Source organism: Marmota flaviventris, chromosome 17 (assembly GCF_047511675.1).
Source record: "Marmota flaviventris isolate mMarFla1 chromosome 17, mMarFla1.hap1, whole genome shotgun sequence".
In the NCBI taxonomy this organism is placed as follows: Eukaryota; Metazoa; Chordata; class Mammalia; order Rodentia; family Sciuridae; genus Marmota; species Marmota flaviventris.
In genome coordinates, this window is record NC_092514.1 from 14,065,136 (window position 1) to 14,085,744 (window position 20,609).

General features: G+C 46.8%; 1 protein-coding gene across 3 annotated transcripts in view; it reads right to left on the bottom strand.

Moving 5' to 3' along the window:
• Nucleotides 1–1,498: 1,498 nt before the first annotated feature.
• The window catches only part of Epn2 (epsin 2), an 87,961-nt gene continuing 68,850 nt past the window's right edge, over nt 1,499–20,609 (bottom strand). For all 3 annotated transcript variants that reach the window (XM_027922308.2, XM_027922309.2, XM_071602969.1), the window contains 4 exons: nt 9,416–9,589; nt 8,747–8,833; nt 6,145–6,360; nt 1,499–4,142 (listed from right to left, as the gene is read on the bottom strand). In XM_027922308.2, coding sequence (XP_027778109.1) covers nt 3,844–4,142; nt 6,145–6,360; nt 8,747–8,833; nt 9,416–9,589 — 776 coding nt within the window. In that variant the 3' untranslated portion in view covers nt 1,499–3,843. The remainder of the gene's footprint in view (nt 4,143–6,144; nt 6,361–8,746; nt 8,834–9,415; nt 9,590–20,609) is intronic.

Below are 20,609 nucleotides of genomic sequence, written 5' to 3' on the forward strand. Positions count from 1 at the left end.
CTCTGAATAATAAATTCCTAATAAAAATTACTACTCATTTGAACAAAATAACTAGTCTTTCATTCAGTTGGATGAGGGGGTGGCCCTCCCATGGTGATCCCATAGACCCGTGAGGACTACCATTAAGTTGAGGGAAGAGAGGGGGAAGGGCAGCAAGGGGATTTGGCAGCTCCTGAGAAAGAACTTCGTATGCTCCTGTAATCTATTGCTGTGTTAACAAATTACCCCCAAACTCTACAATTTAAGACAACTTATTATTGTTGTTCATAGTGGTACTGTGCTCACTCCTAGGTGCTATTATCTGACAGCTTATCTGGGGTCACTGCCCAGAGCACCTCAGTTCTCCACCACTTGGCCTCTCCACGCATTTGAACTTCTCATAGCCCACTAGCCAGGCTGCCAGTAGGTCATACCATGAGGACCAGCCACACGCAGGCCCTGCTTACCTCTTGCCTGCTCTCATGTCCCACTGGCCACTCCAAGTCTGTGTAGGAGAAGACCATACTGGGAGATGCAACCACTGGAGGATCAAAAGTAATTCTCTAACCAAAATAATGCAATTATTTGTATGTGGAACTGATGGGAAGCAGAGAGCTCAGAACACTGCCAAGCAAGACCCACGAGCCTGGTACACTACCTTTGACATGACAGGTCTTGACCAGGAATGTCTACCCGCAGGCAGGGAGCCAAGCCCCCCAGCAGCACACACTGATGCCCACCTTGGCTATAGCAGGCGGAGTACAAAAAGGATGGGCTATTCCTAGAGGACAGAGCCTGGAGTCACGGAGGAAACTGGTCAGGAGACTCTTCCCCTACTACCTCCCTGCCAAAAGAGACACAACTTTATCAGGTCCTTTCCTGTCTTCTAGACAGGTGACCTCACAGGTCACTGCCAAGGACCAGCAGCTGCCAGTGTCCAACTGGAGCCTACTATGGTCACTTACCCCTGCTGCACCATTTGCTGCTGACAGCGGGGAGGGCACAGTGACAGTCCTGCCTTGCTGGAGAATGTGCTCCACCCCCCAGAGATCCTTGACTTCTGAGCTGGATGCAGAGATGGAGGGAACCTTCTGGTCTATGTATGGGAAAAAGAGTAAAGTATTTGATGACACATTAACCAAACCAGTTCCCCACTCCCCTGGGCTCAAAACAAGTCTACCCCAAATGATGAGGTAGCAGCTTCTTCTGGGAGGCCTCTAAGGTAGACGGAAGCCAGGCCTTGGAAAAGGCACACTTGCTGCCGTCTCCTTCAAAACAGGCCTCCACTGGAACACCACTGCAAAGGGGCAGGCAAAGGAAGGGGCAGAGGACTTGAGACCACACTTAACTGCACCCCAAGATGGCAGGCCTCCCCCCGAAGAACACTTGGGCTGGGTGATAACCTCATTGATGGTAAGCCAGGCTGTTTATGGGCAGGAATGTGCTCCCTAGCCTGCCCAACCCTCTGTGGCACAGGATGGACAATATGGAAGGCAGAAGGACACAGCCAGAAACCGCATCATGATACAAATGATAAATTATATTTATACAGTAAATAAGTATCAACAGTCAACACAAGTTCAAAACCAGCCACCGGCCCACAGGGAAATGGCTGGGTGACTTCCTCCACCATGATGCTCATCAGGAGGGGGCACAGTAGCATGTGTGCAACACACGTGGCAGCAACTGGTGGCTTCATGATCAGTGCAGTGGGCAACAGGGACAACGTGCACTCAGGATGACCTGTAACAGGAGCTGGGCGGAGGGAGGGCTGCTCTTGGGTGGCCCAGAGGCTTGTTAGGTTGGGGCCTCAGTCACATAAGGAAGGACTCTTGTCTATTACAAAAGAATCACTGACCCCAAGCAGTCTGGTATACCACCCTATACGCTGGCCCAGGCCCTGCACCTTTTGAGGGAGAGCACCATCCTGGGCAGGCGCCCTGCCTCGGCATCCCATGGTGCCCCCCACCCTCCCCAAGCAAGAGAAACCCAGCCACCTGCCTTCCTGGGCGGCAAATGCACCAAGGCTGGCCTCAGGCCTCCAGTTCTGGGAGGAGTGGCCCAAGCAGGCAGTCCTCACTCAGAGCTCGAGTGGCCTCCTGGCAGCCCAGAAACCATTGTGGATCCCTCCCATGCTGGTGCTGAGGTGGGATCTCTTCCTGGAACAGAGAGGAGCTGGCAGGTGGTCGGCTGCCTTTAGAGCTGGGGGTGAGAAGTCCAAGCTGGGACTCGATTTCAGAAATATCTGCCAGGCAAGTTGCCAGGACACAGGATTCAGGGGACTGTCCCTTCCCTGGGGAAAAGCAAGTCTTTTCTAATTTATAATCTGGGACTTAATACTTTTCTTTACAGTGGTGGATGGGGTAAGAACAGCAGGAGGTTGGGAGTGGGAGATATTAGTGCATGTTAAAACTCGATCCTATGTGAGAATGATTTTTTTTTTTTTTTTCATCTCGAAAATAAGAGACGATTACTTCTCAAACTGCAACCTGTGCCTAGAGCTGGCAGGTAGATGGATCAGGGCCAGCCCTGGTTCCCTGCCTCTGTCTCAGCCTGGGGACCATCCTCCAGGGACCTCTGGGACCCGATCCTGTCGTTAACCTGAGCATAGACCGAGTCAGAGGAGAGCATGGACAAAAGGCTAAGGGAAATTCCACCACTTCAGATTCCCACTGTAAACAGAAGTCCCTAAATCCCTGCATGACATTAATTAAAAAAGGAATTAGTTGGTAAAAACTGGTGAGTCACATTCATAAGTTAGTTTTTTTCAATTTTCAAGATGGCATATTGTTAAGAAATAAAAGCCTCTCTCATGAACTAGCCTTAAAAAGGCTGAGAGTCAACTGGTTTTTGTAAATCACCAAAATAGAGAAAGGAAAAGGCAACTGGAGGCTGTGAGTTTTTGTTGCTGTTGGAGGTTTTTTTGTTTTTTTGTTTTTTTAAATAAACATCATCTTTTTTGTGTAATCAAATTTTCATACTTTCCCCTATAAAGAATTTGCTTTTCGTTTTTCCATAAGGCATATTTTTGTCATCCAAACATCTCTTCCTTTTTAAATTTTCTTACAGTTAAAACCATAAATAAGAGGATTTAAACCACTAAAATGACACGTGCCAAGATCTTAAGTCAGCCTGACCTGGTAAATTCTATCAAAACTAGACAGTTAAATAAGAACCACGTTATAAAAATATTAGCCAAAAAAAGACTATTAGATAATTCTGCAAACTCAAATATGAAACTGTACTAAACAAAATATGTGCAAACGTGTACAAGCATAGAGCCACGTGGCAGGGTTATGCTCAGGTTAGTTTTAAAGCTTGCTCTAGTGGATTTAATTCAAGAGTTGTCCACGGTGGTATTTACTTTGAACTCACACACGAGTCAAAGAAAAAGAAAAATATGCACAACCACTCTCCCACAGGTCAGTGTTGGATGGGAAGGGTGCTTCATCCCATCCACCTTGGGGACAGCCTGCAGTGCCCCTAGGGCTGCGGGGTGGGAGTAAAGACGAGGCGACTGTCCCAAGTTTGGGGCTAGGCAGTAAGCCAGAGACCCTTGGGCTGAGGCTGGGGCCAGAGCAACACTGATGACTTTGCTTCCTTGTCCAAGGCCTCAGAGGAGCTTGGGAGCTGACCACTTGGGAGGCGGCGGCAAGGGCAGGCCTACCCCACACAGCGTGGACAGCTATGTGCTGCTCAGTCTAAGGGTCAGGGCCATAGGACAACCCTTCACCAGGAAGCTGGAACTGAAAAGCCCTAACACTCCACACTCTCAGCCGCCACCCCACAAACGAGAGTCCCTGCTACGAGTCCTCTGACATTGGTACTCCAGGCATTCACTCAGGGAGGTCGAAGCCTGGGGCACTAGAGAAGGAAAGGGTTGGTTGTGCCGGTGGCCTGAGCTGCTGATGGGGGAATGCCCACACTGCCCACCATGTTCATCGCTGCAGGGCCCAGTGATGTCAAAGAGGAGCCACCAGCCCCCACAGCTGGATGTGGGGCTGCTGAGGTCATAGGGGCCACAGCCACGGGCTCTACTCCTGAGCCAGGCCCAAAGGATGCGCTGCTCCCCAGGACTGGGCTCCCCCGCAGCTGGTTCAATGTGAGCGGCTGGGGCTGGTTCACCTGGAAGGGGTTGACTGGGGCCGAGGCAGCAGCTGCACCTGGAGAGAGAGCAAGAGGAACAAGGACTGAGCTTTTCGGAGAATACTATCCAGCACAGCCACCCTCCACAGTCAGCTCTTGTCTAGATTTTGAGCTCCAGGTCAGGGTTTGTATTCTGTTCCTTGCTATGCCCATTACAGTACTGGCTGAGTCCAAAGGAGGCACTAACAAACATCCGATGACCACAGGAATCACACAGGGTAAGAAGACGACAGCTGTGAGAAGCTGTGACTTATCTGGGGTCACAAAGCTAAACAAGGCACTTCTAGGACACACCAGGCTCAGAGATTCTAGCTCCTCTGTAGGGCTGGCACCCAGGACACCATCAGCAGTAAACAGCTGCCTGCTCCCTCATTCTGTCTCCCCAGCTGTGACCACAGATGTCTGGGAGAGAGGAGGGTGAGTGGTGGGGAGATGCGGGGAGCAGTACAGGAACTGCAGCACATGACCTTCAGTGAATACACGACACCGTGGGCCCTGTCCACTGGCACTCTGAAGGCTCAGGGAAGTCCTGACATCAAGAAGCTGAAGTCCCCAAACCTCCCTCACACCAGAAAGTCTCTTCTGCTGCTAGCAAAACATCTAGTGATTCTTTGCTGAGAGACATAGCACTACCAGCTCTGAGTGTCCAGCCTGGCTGTGTCCAGAAGGCATGCCTGTCAAAGGACAGCCTGAGTCACCACCATGGACACAAGGCTGCTACTCTCTGACCCATACTGGGGGAGATGAGCTCCTCCTCCTCGAGCCTGCAATGAGGGCTTTGTAAGTCAACCCTGATTCACGGTAGAGAAAACAAAAGACTGCGGAGCAGTAGACCCTCACTAAGTGTAGAGCCCAGGACCATGTCTCTGGTCCATGTAACTACAAAAATGACAGCCAGGACTACCTGCATGGCCTGGATAATGGGCCTGGAGAATCGCCCTGGATTCCAATAGGGCTGCCCAAACCTGTCTATCTTGTCGAAAGCTCCCAGACCCTGGATGGGTTTCAGATGGCCAAGCTGCCTCAAGGCCCCAACAAGGTGCTCTCAGAGAACTGATGGACAAGGTCAGCTCCTCTAGGCCTCTAGGGGCTCCCTGGCAGAAGGGGACAGGAGATTTTCTGGACAGAGAGACACTCCAGGATGGCTGAGGAGCTCATGTCCTAATCTAGCTTCACCTAAGGGGCCACCCTCCCCTGTGACCACATCCTCATTCATGAGGACCTCAAGCTGGGTAGGTCCCAGGAACTCCAAGTATAGGTCAGTCTGTGCAGCAGGGAAGAAATTCCTAGAAGAGCAAGTCATTTGAGCTAGGTGCTGGAGGAAACGAGGATCTAGGCTGAGGGAGTGGTGAATCACAGCATGGAGGTAATGAGGGGTCCTAGTACAGAGTTCAGTGGAGCCAAGGGCATGTGGTCCACAAGAGAAAAGAGGGTGGGGCTAGGCTAGGGAGACCATCGCCCAGACCTCAGTGACCCTGGATGCTGGATGAAGCAGCTCGAAGCCTGTTCTGCAACTAATGCAGAGCCCCTAAGAGGACGAGAGCAGAATCCTGCACCAGGGTCTGTGGTGAGGGTCTCTGGATCCCAAGGCTGGCTTATACTAGAGGGCCAAGTTAAGTTCCCCCTCAAGGAGGGATACTGTGCAGCAAACTTTGGTTGTTCTTTGCCCCAGCACCCTGCCTACTTCTATCTGACCTCATAATGGCCCCTGCCGGAGGGTCCTCTGCCAGGGGCACTGAGTAGGAAGAGCTTCTGCTCAGTGCTCTAAACTAAGAGGAGGAGCCGTTTCCCCCATACTCTCCCTGCTTTAAACAGCAGCTTCCATGCCCCACCCCATGTGGCCCTGGAGAGAGGAGACAGCACAGGTTCTGGAGTTCCACTTCCTCCTGGCCACAGGCCATGCAGCCCTAGGTGGGGCACAGCAGGAAGAGTCCCCAAGGTGGGAGAGTCAGGTTTAGAGACCTGCAGTACACCCACTCTCAGGCAGAACAGCTGGATATTGCCCAGACATGTGCCTACCTGGGGCCAGGAAGGGGTTGAGGGACTGGGCCGCTGGGGCGGGCCTGGTCACCAGTGAGTCCAAGTTCACCAAGGCCGCGTTGGGGCCCAGGAAAGACTCGGGTGTTTTCCGGGCACTGCTGGGCTTGCTTGAGGCAACAGTCAGGGGCTGAGACTCAAAGGGGTCAGGGCTTGCAGTTCCATTGTTCTGGGATGGCAGAGAGGCCACAGACTCAGCTGCAAGACAGGGACACAAGTGGCAAAATGAGTGTAGGGGTCTAAGACCATGCACCTAATGCTCTCACCCCCATAAGCATCAATGCCCAATGCCTTGACTCCCAGGATACATGCAGCTGTGTTCCCTGCAGTCCCTTTCCAGCATCCCCAAATGGAGACAGCCAGCCACGGGCAGTTAAAGAAACCACATATCCATATAACCCAATAGGGACAGAATGATACATAACGAGGAACAAAGAAAACTATCAAAATGGTTAAGTGGAAAAAGCAAGATACAAAAAAGTACATACAGCACAATCCTCGAAAAATATTAAGATGTTATTTGGGGTTAGTGATAAGGCCCAGATAACTTAATTTTTAATATATCATGTTACATTTTCATTTTCTAAATTTTCTACAGTGAAACATTATGTTCTTGATAGCAAGAAGAAAATAAACTATGTTTTGAAATTCAGCCGGAAGAGGGTGTGCTGAGACAGGCCAGAGGACATGACTGCTTGCTGCCCAAGGGCTTGGGTTCTCCAAAATGGTCATGCTCAGGCATCCCACTTGTAGGGATCCAGCCCAAGGAAAAAATGCAAAATGTGAACCAGGACTTAAGTAGACAGGTGTTCACCACAGAATTATTTGCATTAGCACAATTTGAACTCAACCTAAAATTTTCTCCCCCAAATTGATAACTAAAAATATTGCTGAGCCATAGAGGCAAAAACATATATAAATATATACATATATGTATATGTTTTATTTCTATTTCTAATACATTTTAAAGTCATGAAAAAATGTTTCCAATTGGTTATTCCATAAAACTCAGGAAAGCAGGGGCAGAACTCAACTCTGATAGCAGATCTGAACAAAAAAGACCAATAAGAGTTCAGAAAGATACTGGAGGGAAATATAGTGGCTGAGAAAAAGATGATTTTAAAAAGATGATTTTCATTTTCTTTCATAAACTTTTCCAAATTTTCTACAATAGGAATACTTCTCTAATTGGGAACAAATATTTATAAGTCAACACTTAACAATGGCCAAGCTGCCTTTTCAGAAGCTCAGAGGGAGAGGGTGGGCAAGGACAGATTAGGTTGCACTATGACCTGCATGGATTGTACCCAGGGGCGCTTAACAACTGAGTCACATCTCCAGCCCTCTTTTTAAAATATTTATTTAGAGACAGGGTCTTGCTGAATTGCTTAGAGCCTAAGTTGCTGAGGCTGGCTTTGAACTCACAATCTTCCTGCCTCAGCCTCCCAAGCCACTGGGATTACAGGCATGTGCCACCACACCCAGCACAATCTTGTTGTTTTAATGTAGCAAAAGAAAAAAGGTGAAAACAGCAGGGTTGTTTTTGTTTTGCTTTTTGGGTACCGGGGATTGAATCTAGGGGCACTCGACCACTGAGCCCCATCCCCAGCCCTATTTTGTATTTTATTTAGAGATAGGGTCTCACTGAGTTGCTTTGCACCTCACTTTTGCTGGGGTTGGCTTTGAACTCGTGATCCTCCTGCCTCAGCCTCTCAAGCTGCTGGGAATATAGGCATGTCCCACCCCAAGCCTGGCAAGCAGCAGGGTTTTAAAGCTGCCTCTGGACCTTGGCTGGGAGCCCCTGAGCCCAGGGGCAGAGGATAAGATGGGGATAGGATCGGGCTGCTGTTCCTTTTATCAGGCCAGGGATTGCAGCTGAAGGGGGGCTTAAACAGAAGGGAGAGGCTCAGAAGGGTAGGAAGGAGTAGGATGGGCAAGTGGGAAGGACAAGGGGAAAGCCAAGGACAGAAGTTGCTGTATGGAGCTTGGAGATAAGGACCAAGATGGACAGAGGCTGCCTAGCTCTGTCCTCAGTCTACACAGGGTACATGAGAGTACACCCCAGGACTTCCCTACTACAGCTTCCAGCCAAGCTCAACCCCCATGCCCTCCCAGCCCAGCTGGGTCTGGAATGGATCAGGGTCTCCTGGGCAGAAACTGCCATCTGAGGGAAGTAGACACAGACCATCCCCATTTATACCCAAGGAAACACCTCTAGGAAGCAGGAGGTTGGTGGAAGGAAGGTAACAAGATGTATCAGACCTGGGATGAGCCCACCCTGGCAGGGAGGCCAGAGTGAACACCTGCATGCAGCCTGGGGCTCTGGCCGACATGGATCACAGCCCTGGGAGAAAGGCAACCAGACACAGAACACGGGACTCACCTTGAGGAAAAGTTGAGAAAAACCTCAACCTCTCATGACTTTCCAGCGTCAATGTATGAGTTCATGAAACTACAAGCTTCAGGCTCTTAAGATCAAAGTACTGAGAAAAGGCATAAAGTTGCTGGGTTTCAAGAGCTATTATTTCTGCAATAATGAAGCTAGTCAAATGCACAGAACAGTACAGAAACCACCTTTACCTACCTGATTTTTTTGAAGTTCGGAGGTTGTCAAATTCAGAAAAGTCGTCTTTAATTGTACCATTGAAATTACTGAACAGCTCAAAGGATCCTGGGGGGACAGAAGCCAGTGACTGTGGGGACTTCACAAGACCCTGCAGCACTGCAGTCACCCAGTTTACATCCCGAGGATGGGAAGGCCAGGGGGGCTTCTCCCTCTTTACCCTATCTCACAGGGCAGAACTAGAACTAAGAGCTAAAGACAGCAGATAGGCTCCAGTCACCTGGCTGGGAAGGTGACAGCAGGGAGAAGGGAGCCTGTCCACTTGCCACTGTCTCGATGGTCCTTACCCCAAACATAAGGACAAAGGTACATTTAAGCTGTGGCTGGACGCTGGATGCAGATCTGTAGAAGTGACCTGAAGGAGTGCCCAGGGTCAAGAGTACCCATGGCTGGGACCAGTCCAGACCTCTCAACACCCTCGTGGGTGGCACACCTGGAGTAAGCTGTGGAGCACAGAGAGGGGCCTGTGAACTCTCATTCGTACTGGGGTGTTTGGATCTGGGGATCGGGACCCGAGGTCAGTGTAAGGCAAGCAGAGAAGCAAATGCAGCAAACCAATGGGCAGCTGCCAAGGAGCCAGATGGAGCTGCTGGGTGGAGGCTTTCAGAGCTCGAGCAGGGAGGCGCTCACCCGAAGCAGGTATGGGCTTGGTAGCTGAGGCTACACCCCAGGCATCTGTTGTTTTCCCAGCATTGGGGGCAGGCTGTTGCGGAGCTGCCCAGGGATCTGAGGTCTTGGGGACTGTTTGTGTGCTGGCTGTGGTGGGCACTCCCCACGGGTCCACAGAGGCAGCTGGCTTGGCACCTGTAAAAAGGTGGGGTCAGAACTCAGAGATACCTTCAGAAAGTTCTGAGCAGCTGGGGTTAAGTGGAAAAGGATACTGTGGGCCACAACTGGGTCAGTGCCCTGTGCCAGGTGAGGTAGCCACCAAAAGGGTGCTCTCTCAGACTAGCCAGGCTGGCGGCCAGGGCCCAGCACCTGGAGAGAGAAAGTGCTGGGTGGGGAAATCTAGGACAGACCCTCTGGTAAGGATTGGAGAGGAAACAGCTGAGAGATTCTCTGCACATTCTCTTGCCACATGGGGGCAAGCAAGGGGCTCTCTGAGACAATGCCAATCTCAACAGACTATGGGGAACCACAGGAGCCTGTCTCCCCAGAACCCAGGCTCCCCTTCAGTCAAAGAGCCCCAGAGCCACCCACTCTGTCCTGCCTCTCCAAAGGCACCTGAAGGTATCCTCTCCCAGTGCTTTGAGTGGTTTCTGCTTCCTAAAAGGTATGAATACTGAATTAAGAGGAACAACAAAACAGCGAGATACCACCAGCTTAAGCCATTAGACATTTTCAGATTGTGAGTGACAAAACTGATTTAATGGGTCACAAGTGCCCGGCATGCATCTAATGCTCAGCATCAGTCCTGTCGTGCAGCCACCATGCAAGCACACATGTGAACTAGACCCAGCGTCCCCTTATACTGGAACACCACGACAAACATTCAGACACTGCTGTCACCAAAGCATTACACCCACACCTCACTCACTGTGAACTGTGTATTAGCCACTCTCTTTCCCTTCTAGTTTATAATTAGGGATACTTTTAAATGCTATGCTGCTTAATTGTGCCTACTTTCTAAACTTTATATAAATAGAAATTGATTATGCTTTTTCGTGGCTGGCTTTTGTTCATTCCACATTTAGGACATTTATCTGTGTTGAGGTGTAGCTGGGATTTGTCATCTGAGTGCTGTGTAGTATCCCTTTCTTTAAAAAAAAAAAAAAAAGCCACAGTTAATAATTCTGTTAATAAAGCCACTGGCTCATTTTGTTTTGGTTCTCATTCACATCCTCTGGAACAGGTGCATACACGATGACTGTGGGGCCACAGGTCCCTTCTCCTTCACTTGGTAATGCTGAAGGCACCTCCACAATGGTTGTTCAAATCTACACCCCTCATCAGGGAATGCAAGTCTCGTTGCCCTGGCAGTTGCCTCATAGCCTCTCTGGTGCTTATCATCTTACTTTTTCATTTGTGTTAATCTGGTAGATGAGAAATATTTTATAGTAGGGTTTTCTGTTTGTTCTGTGGTGCTGGTGCTGGGGACTGAATCCAGGACCTCGAGCATACTAGGAAAGTGCTCTCCCAAACTGAGCTACATCCCAAGCCCTTAAGGTGGTTTTGATTTGCGCTTCTTTATCGCTTCATGAAGTTGTGCATCCATCCATATGTTCATGTGTCATTCACGAGTCCTCTAATAAGGTGCTTGTTCAAGTCTTTCCTCTACCTTCCTTTGCTTTATTGACTCATCCCAGCAACATGGATTAAAATCTGCTTGGGACTTTGACCAGAATTGCACTGAATTACAGATCAATTTGGGGAGAAGTGTTATAATAATAAAGGTTTTTTTTTAAAAAAAAAAAAAGATCACAGGATTGATTTGTTTACTTAAATCTTTAATATCTTTTCATGAAACTTAATTTTTTTAAATTTTTATCCTCTATCTCCATAAGGGGTTTATATGATCTTTGTAAGATTTATTTCTAGGAACTTGGTATCATCCCTGGGAAGTAATCTCTTTTAAAATTTTGTCCTTGAATCTAGCAATCTTGCTGAACTCTAACAATTTTATAAGCCATTTTAATTTCTAACTCTAATAATTCTAATAATTTAACCTAATTATCTACCAAATTTTTTATATTACCTGCAAATTTTGACTGTCTAGCACCTTCTTTCTTGTCCTTTACAAATTTTCTCTTTGTTTTACTGCACTGAGTAGAAACCACCAGTTACAAAGTTACAACATAAAGTAGAGGGGCAGATCCCTGATATCCTTGGTCTTACTCTTGATCTTACAGGATCAATTTCAACATTTTGGCATTAAGTATAATGTTTGTTATAGTTTTTTCTCCTTTTAGAAGTGCTTAATCAAGTTGTGAAGCTCCCCAATGTTCCGTTTGCCAAGAATTTTTCAATGAATAGCTAATAAAATGTTGTTACATTGTTTCTGCTTCTTTTAAGATCATCACATGATTTTTCTTTTTTAATCTGCTAATATGGAATATCAGTAAGTTTTCTGATGACTCAATTCTTTTTTGGGTACCAGGGATAGCACTCAGGGGCACTTAACCATTGAGCCACACTGCAACCCTTTTCTGATTATTTGAGACAGGGTCTTGCTAAATTGCTTAAGGCCTCCCTAATTTGCTGAGGCTGTCCTTGAATTTGCAATCCTCCTGTCTCAGCCTCCCAATTAGAGGTGTGTACCACCACACTCAGTGTTGACTCAGTTCTTACAAACCAAGTTTTTCATGATATACTTCATCTTTTTGTACATTTTTCTGGTTTCACAATCTTTCCTTAGAATTTGTGCATCAATATTCATAAGTGAAAGTGGACTAAAATGTTTGTTCTCACACTACTGTCTTTGTCTGGTTTTGTTAAGGTTATGCTAGTCTCATAAAATGAGCAGGAACATTCCTTATTTTCCTGTTCTCTCATGATGTTAGATACAGCTCTCTGGTTAAATCTGGGGATGTGGGTTTTAAGTACTGATTCAATTACTTTCTTGATGATAGGACTATTTTCTACTTATAGGTTTTCTATTATTCTTCAGTCTGTTCTGCCACGTTTTCTATTTTATCCATATCTAAGTTTTTTGATTTGTAAGCACAGAGTTGGATCGGATAGACTCCTGCTATGTATTAACTTTTGGCAGTGGCAGTTATGTTGTTTCATTCCTGTTTGTGCCTTTTCTATTTTTATAAAATTAATCCTACCAGAGATTGACCTATTTTATTACTCTTCAATTGCCAACTCATTTCTGGATACTATTATGTGTTTATGATCTATTTCATTAATTTCTGTTCTTCTCTTTGAAGCCCCCTTCCTTCTGCTTTATTTTGGTGCAATGTCACTATATCCTCATTTATTTTGCAACTTTCTTTATTATTAATGTGAACACTTAAAGATGTAATTTTTTTCTCTTGTTAATTCTTAAACTGTCCCCAAAATTGTTATGAAAATATATAAATTATTTGGTTCTAAATATTTCTGATTTTCATTACAGTTTCTTCTTTCAGTCAAAAATGTAGAAGTGTTTAAGATTTCATCTCACTGCAGTCAGAATGACAATCATCAAGAACACCAGACAGTAATAAATTCTGGTGGATCTCAAAAGAAAAGTACACTCATACACTGCTGATGGGACCGCAGACTAGTACAACCATTCTGGAAAGCAGTATGGAGGTTCCTCAAAAAAACAGGAATAGAACCACCATCTAACCCAGCTGTTCCACTCCTTGGTATTTACCCAAAAGAACTAAAATCAGCATACTATAGCAATACAGCCCCCTCAATGTATATAGCAGCACATCACAATAATCAAATTATGGAATCAACCCAGATGCCTAACAGTAGATGAATGTATTGCAAAAAATGTGGTTGTATATACACAATGGAGTTTTACTCAGCCAAAGAAAGAATGAAATTATGGCATTTGCTGGTAAGTGGATGGAAATGGAGAGCATCATGCTAAGTGAAATAAGCCAACCTCAGAAAATCAAGGCTCAAATGTTCTCTCATGTGTGGAAGCTAGAGCAACATAAAGGAAAGCAGGAGGGGAAGATCAGATATCATAAAGACATAGGGAAGGTCAGTAAAATAGAAAACTGAGAGGAAGAAAGGAGAGATGGAAAAGGGGAGGAAATGTGGGGTGCGTTTTTAAAAATCATGCTATATGCATATATAAATATAACAGAAAATTGCACCTTTATGTATAAGTAGAAAGAACCAATCAAAAATAAATAAATAGACTAATGAAAGGAAAATCAGTAGAGTAGAAGTATAAATTTAATATTTGGGGAACAGTGTTAATAAAGTTTTCTCAAAAAAAAGAATTACAAGTGTTTTTAAAATTTCAAGCACATGGTGTTTTCTATACTTATCTTTTTGTTATAAATTTTTAACATGTAAGTGCTTTGTGATCAAAAAATGTTTCTTACATGATCCCAATTTTCAAAAATTTGTTGAAGCTAGCTTTTTTTTTTTTTGCAAGTTATCTTGCATATAACTACAAAAAATATGTATTCGCCAATTATGGGGAACAACAAATTCATCAATTTATAAGATGTGCCACTCAAAAATTTTTTTTTTGTTTTTACTGTACTGACTTTATTTTTGGAACTGCAGATTGAACCCAGGTATACTTTACCACTGAACTACATCCCCAGCCCTTTTGAGACAGGATCCTGCTAAATTGTTGGGGCTGTAAACCTCCTGCTTCAGTCTCCCTAGTAGCTGAGATTATAGGTATGTGTCACTGTGCCGGCTACAATTTGGGGGTGAGGGAGTGGAACTGGGGATTGAACCTAGTGGTGCCCAACCACTGAGCTATATTCCCTTTTTATTTTCAGACAGGGTTTTGCCAAGTTTCCCAGGCTGGCCTCAAATTTGTGATCTTCCTGCCCAGCCTCCTGAGAAGCTGGGATTACAGGTGTGCTGTTTCCAGCACATTTTTTTATTACTTTTGAAATATTCTCCTGCATTATTTCCCGTTTCCAACACTCTTCATTCTATCCTGAAGATCTGAGTTTCTAATCTGGTTGTTTTTTTTTGTTGTTGTTTTTGTTTTTTTCCTGTTAGCCTGAAGAACTCTCCTCAGAGTCTCTGTGCTAAGGGTAGGAAATTTACTCTAAATTTTCTTAGAGTTCTGTCACCAGGAGGTGCCATCATTTCACCTTCATCGAATACAGAATTCTGGAGGCTGACTTTTTTGTAACTGTTTCCAAATAGAAATGGCCTTTTTCACTACCATCCTCAGAACAATGATTTTGCTAGGAATGGATGTCTAGGTAAACAGTGTTTTTATTCAAACACACTGAAGACACTTCCACTGTCCTCTGTGTCTGTCATGGTCTGGCTGTTATTTAACTATGCTCCTTCCTACTAGATGGCCAACTCTCTGGGTAACTTAGGTACTCTCTTTCCTTACAGTTTCCAATGATAAGGCTAGGTGGGTATCCAATAGGCTTTCTGAATCTGAGTAGCCCTTTCCATAATTCTTGAAAGCCTCAGTTATTATCTTCTCAAACATGATCTCTTATGGAACTCCAAACAGATGCAAGTTAAGACATCCTCATTTCCTCCACCGCCTGCCCCAGTCCCACTGCTCCCCAAGATAATAAAGGCAGCTCTCTGCCTGCTCTTCTGTCTTCCCTCGCCCTTCACCTTCTACCTTCTCTTCCTGTGTTCCTGACTTCTCCGGAATCTTCCACCTCCTTCTTTTAGACTATCACAGAGCACCAAATCTACTCATTTACCTATGGGCCTCCGATCAACTGTGAACTTCTTGGAGTAAAGGGCAACTCCAGCCTGTGACAACCTGGCTAAGCTGAGGCTCAGGGAGGGCCAACAGAAGAAGGCACAGACTACACCCCGTGTTAGGAGCAGGGAAATATTCCCCTGAGCTCAGAGAGCTCCCTGAACTCCCATCTCTACACATGCCCCTTATCAGCCCTAGCATTACTGCTCCTGCATGGCAAAGAGACTCCCTGGCTTTCATGAAGATGAACCCACTACTAATCATCTTACCAAGTTTTCAAGTTTCTAAAATGCCAAGGGGCTTTTCTCTGGGCCTATGAAACCATCCCAAGACACTGTCCTACTGCCTCTTTAACTTTTGGCTGGATCAACTGGCAAACCACGGAGTAGTGCAAGGAGAGTGAGGAAGAGAATGCTGCCTTCACTCCTCCCCAGGCTTGCTGTCGTGACCACACCCAGGAGCTTGAGACAGCCAAGGGGAGGGTACCTCCATCTGCAAGCTTCCCTCCCAACACTCCATGGTCAACTTTCATTTTTTCATTGCCTGACAACTCCTGCTTCACTTGCTCCTGCCCTAGGGCCCATCACCTTTTCCAGAGGCTCCAGAAACACCTGTTTCCCCCCTAGAAGTTCCTTCTGAACCTTCACAAAAAAGTCTTCCAGCATCTCATGCAGAACCACCTCCCCCAGGGCTGAAATTGCTCTCCAAAGTCCACTTCTGCCTCACATAATGAACACCTTTTCAGGAAACTGAATCTGGCCCTTGCTGGAACCACACTGATGGGACTGGCCCTCACTCTACTCCCAAAGAAGGCAACTAGCTCTACCGTGGCTCTCCTTACTGACTGGAGAGAGGTAATGTGGTAGAAAGGGCTCACTGAGGAGAGAGTTGGGATGCAAGCCAGAAGAGCTGTGTGAAGTGTCTTCAGAACTGCCTGTGATACAACGGAGAGGACAAAGAATGCCACCTGTGAGCCATGGGAACATCAGCACGACTTGCTCCTCTTCACTGCTCACCGGCACCTAAAGAACCACAGGAGCAGGAGAGAGCCTGCTGTGAGCCCCACATTCTCTCAGCTGGGCTGCCAATGGAGATCATAGGTGAGAGCCTCAGCTGCCCCTGCAGCCCTGACCACACTGGGCACATCCCCTGTGCAACCAGACAGTTGCTGTCCTTCCCTTATTCTTGCCTGTCAGGGGATGTGCCCAGATTACTTCTAGCCCCCACACCCTCATCTCCTGTGAGGAGACCCTAATAATCCTTGGGAGAACTTTCCCTCACCTACTCCCAGTCTGAGGGGAAGACACACTACACTGGCAACTGGGGAGGGTTCTTGGGGGCTCAAGTTAACCCCAATCCCGTAAGTAGTACATGAGCTGCAGAGAGATCTTTATTTTCTATGCTGTGTGGCCAAGAGGGCACTCAAGATGGCCACTATGCTTGCAGCAGAGCAGAACTTGAGCTCCTAAGGCCACATATGGGCAGAGGAGAAAAGTGGGTTTTGGGGGACAGCGGAGTCAAGCGGATCTGAATCTGGATGAGCATGACGGCCTGAAGACACAGCCACCTGGCTCCTGTCTCCTAAAGCTGACTGCCTCTCCTGACACATACCAAGTGGGTAACTGGCAAGGAAGGCAGGGCACCACCACGCAGCCTCCATGCCATCCCATCACATGCCACCCTAAACATTTGGAGCCCTCTTTTTGTGTGTATATGTTCAGTACTGAGGATGGAACCCAGGACCTCATTCATGCTAGGCAAGAGCTCTACCACAGAGCTATATCCCCACCCCAACACTCATTCCTGCTTAGAGAAGGGTGCTACTGTCTGCCTTAGAATGTGCACTCCACAAGAACAGGGGCTGGGGCTGCTTTGCATACACTCAGAACTGTGTGAACACCAGGTCTATCAAGATTTGGAGGGAAATAACAAAGAACTGAGAAAAGTCAGGGTCTCAGCAGTTCATCTGCTCTAACCCTCAGTGACCAACAGTGACTACTTCTAGCAGGTTCTGATTATATACCTGATGAGAGCTGCTCCTCATCTCTGTCCTGGCAGTCTAAATGGGGAGTTAACAAAGGTCTCAGATTGAGTGACGTTCACTAACATGGTGCTTGGGGGCACTAAACCAGTGTTTCTCAACCATGGCTGTCCTCGAGAATCTTTTGGGGGATTTTAGTCCCCTCCCCAAATAGTGAACTGTTCTATTCAAGCCATATTTGTTCAGCATTCCCCAACCCCAGCCCCAGCCCAGCCCCAGGACAGTCCTGTCTGTGAGAGAAATAACAGACACAAGCCATTGCACCAGCCTGCAGACCCTGGGCAGCCCGTAACCAGTGAACAGGACAGAAGCGGGCCAGAAGACAAGGTGACCCTGTCTTCCTGGGGAGGAACACCTAAGCCACATCTTCAAGAATAAACAGAAGTTTTCCAGGCAGACAATGAGACAAAGATTAAGCAGTGAGGGACCCAGACTGTTGCTAGGCCCAGACTGGCCTTGCAACTCTCCTAGGCCATGCCCACCAGCCTGGGCCCTTAGTTCCACCTTGAGCCCTCAGCAGGTATGCATGTGCAAAAGTAGGATTTTTTTTTTTTCCATCTGGACACACTCTTGCACAATGATGATATGAACATACAGTTTCCCCCAAACTGATAGGCTTGTATCTTTAAGAGTTAAAACAAAGTGTTTTAACATTTCTAGAAAAACTCTTTCCACCCTGAATGCTATGACGCATAGCTGCACCAAAAGGACGTTGTGCTCTCTCCATGAGTCAGCAGGATGTGGAGCCCCTGCCCACCTGGACTCAGAGGCAAGGCTTCCACGTGGAGGGCCCACTCTGCCATGCAGTCCACGTTGTAATTTTTCTAGAGCCTCCTCTGACACTTGCAGTTAGTTCTCATGGCTCGGTCTGCTTTAGAACCTACTGCTGAAATGGCCAAATTTTAAGGTTCAGTAACCTGTGCAATGCATACTGTTGAATTCAACAAGCTCAGCCTCAGAAGGAACTCCCACTCCACTGCTTGCAGGAACAAAGTCTGTCATAAGTCAGAGGGTTTCAGACACAGAATGATATATGTGCTCAGTTCAGATCCTGGCCACCCCCAAATCACCAGATCACCATGGATAAGCTGCTTAGCCTGGATGAGCTCTATCAGGCTTCCATTCTGCAAATGACACAAGAGACACAGAAATACTGAATTCTATGAAAGTTTCTGGGTTGAATTTATACAAAATGAACAAAGTACAGTTGACACAGGTAAATGGTTCTGTGGCCAGACAGACTTTCTTCAAAGGTGGCAAGGGGACAGATAACACACCCTCCTCCTTCCAAGGGAAAGCAGCCAGCATGGAGGCCAGGGTTCAGCTGGTCCCCAGGGAACACTGCTGGCTTGGGGAGGCTCCTCCTCCATGAATGGACAGTAGAGCCATTGCAAGGCTCCTCTGTGCTCTCAGCCTCACAGCCTCCATGGGGTTCAGGCAATGCCACACACCCAATAAATAAATGCTTGTTGAAAGCTCCAGTGAATGAAAGGAGGATGGAACACAGGTCTGAAAGATCAAGCTGTTTCCGGCCTCCTCCTCTGTGGGGTCCATTCACAGGAGCAACATCCCACCAGCCCGGTGCATCTCGCAGATGAATATTCATGTGCACAGGGAGGCAGTTATAGCCATGCAGAGGTCACCAAGAAGCCAGCAGCACCACCTGCTGCTGCTGGGGCGGAAGACAGGGCTCTGTCCTAGTCAGGATGGTGGGCAGAGAGGAGGCCCGGGCTGGCCAAGCCTTCTGAATCACCAGGCTGTGAGGCCTCCTCAGACCAGGTGGCTGCTTTGTGTGTCTAGAAGAAAGGAGGAAGTGCCCTGCTGACCTGGCAGGCTCCAATTTCCCTCCTCTTGGCCATTAGCATTTCCTCCCAAGGCCACTTGGCCCAGCAGCCCCCTGTACTGCTTTTGGAAAAAACTGGTAATGACAGGGCCAACTACAAATGGTGGCTTTGAAGGGGCCAGGGAGCTAGCTCAGTGGTACAGTGCCTGCCTGGCATACACGAGGCTCTGGTTTTGATCCCTAGTACAGCAAAGGAAAGGAAAAACAAAAAAAAAGATGGACAAGTGGTGATTTTAAAAGTGTTTCTTTCATGCTGAGGGTGCGGCTCACAGTGCTATGGGAACAAGAATCTAATCTTTCTAATTTATGAATGCATCTCAGGACTGAGGGGTGGCCATGAAAAGGCACACGATTGGATTTTACCAGAAGGTGAATGGTAAATCCAACCACACTTCTGCTCTGGAGCTGGGGAGATGGCATAAGGAGCAAAGTGCCTGAGAACATGCAGCCCTGAACCTGGAGCTGGCTGAGGCTGTTCTGCTCCGGTAGCACTGCCTCTGAGAAGTCCTCCAAGAATGCTGTGTTATAGCATCTTTTCCTGTTGAAAGCAGAGAGTTGGGACTGTAAAACCGGCTCTGCACAACACTGAGAGAATGATGGCACAGCTATGAAATGCCTTATTAGTGCCACATTATTTGGATTTTTCTAAAGGCCTGGAAATGCTCACGACACACAGCACAAGCTGTAGAAAAATACATGTGTGCATAAATATATACACGCACACATGCAAAATCATACTGACAACATGGCCTCAGCTGTGTAAAAACATAATACCAGAAAAAAAAAAAACAGGAAGCAAATAAGCTCACATTCTAACCATGGCTCTCTCTTGATGCTGGAATTGGGGGTGACTTTTCCAGGACATGCCAGGGCCACAGAAGGACTTTGTGGCAATCCAGGATGAGGTGATAGGGCCAGGATGTGATACCATAAGCATTTAGCCTGCATCTAATTTACTGTGGGACCCTGGAGAAATGAATAGCCTTTCTGGGCTTTGATGGTCTGTTTCCTTTTCCAGTCACTGGTTAGAATGCCAAGTATATCAGAACCAAGAAGGCCCTGAGTGGGCAAGTAGCAAGAAATGGCAAACAAGCAGACAAAAGCCCCATGAGGCCATACTCAGAGAGATTTTGATTAACCAACCAGCTGATTTTTTAAAATCACTGACAACATTGAAATATTAATAGATTCCAAAATTTTGGATTTCAATCTTCTCTTTCAAATCTGGATTCACAATTACCAGAAAGCAGAAGCAGCCCAAATATCCATCAGTTCCTGAATGGTTCAACAAAAAGTGGCACAGTCATCCCATGGAATATTATTCAACCACAAAAAGGAATAAAGAACTACCATCTGCTACAACATGGATGAACTTCAAAAGCATGCTAAATAAAAGAAGCAAGTCACAAAAGAGCACATGTTGTATGATTCTATTCATATGAAATGTCCAGAAGAGGCAAATCCATAAAGACAGAAACCAGTTTGCTGGCTGACAGAGGCTGGATATGAGGTTTCTTTCTGGTGATATGAACATTCTAGAATTAGAGAGTAGTGGTAAGTATACAACATTGTGAGTGTATTAAAAGCTACTGGGTTGTCTACTTTAAAATGATTTAAATGGTGAATT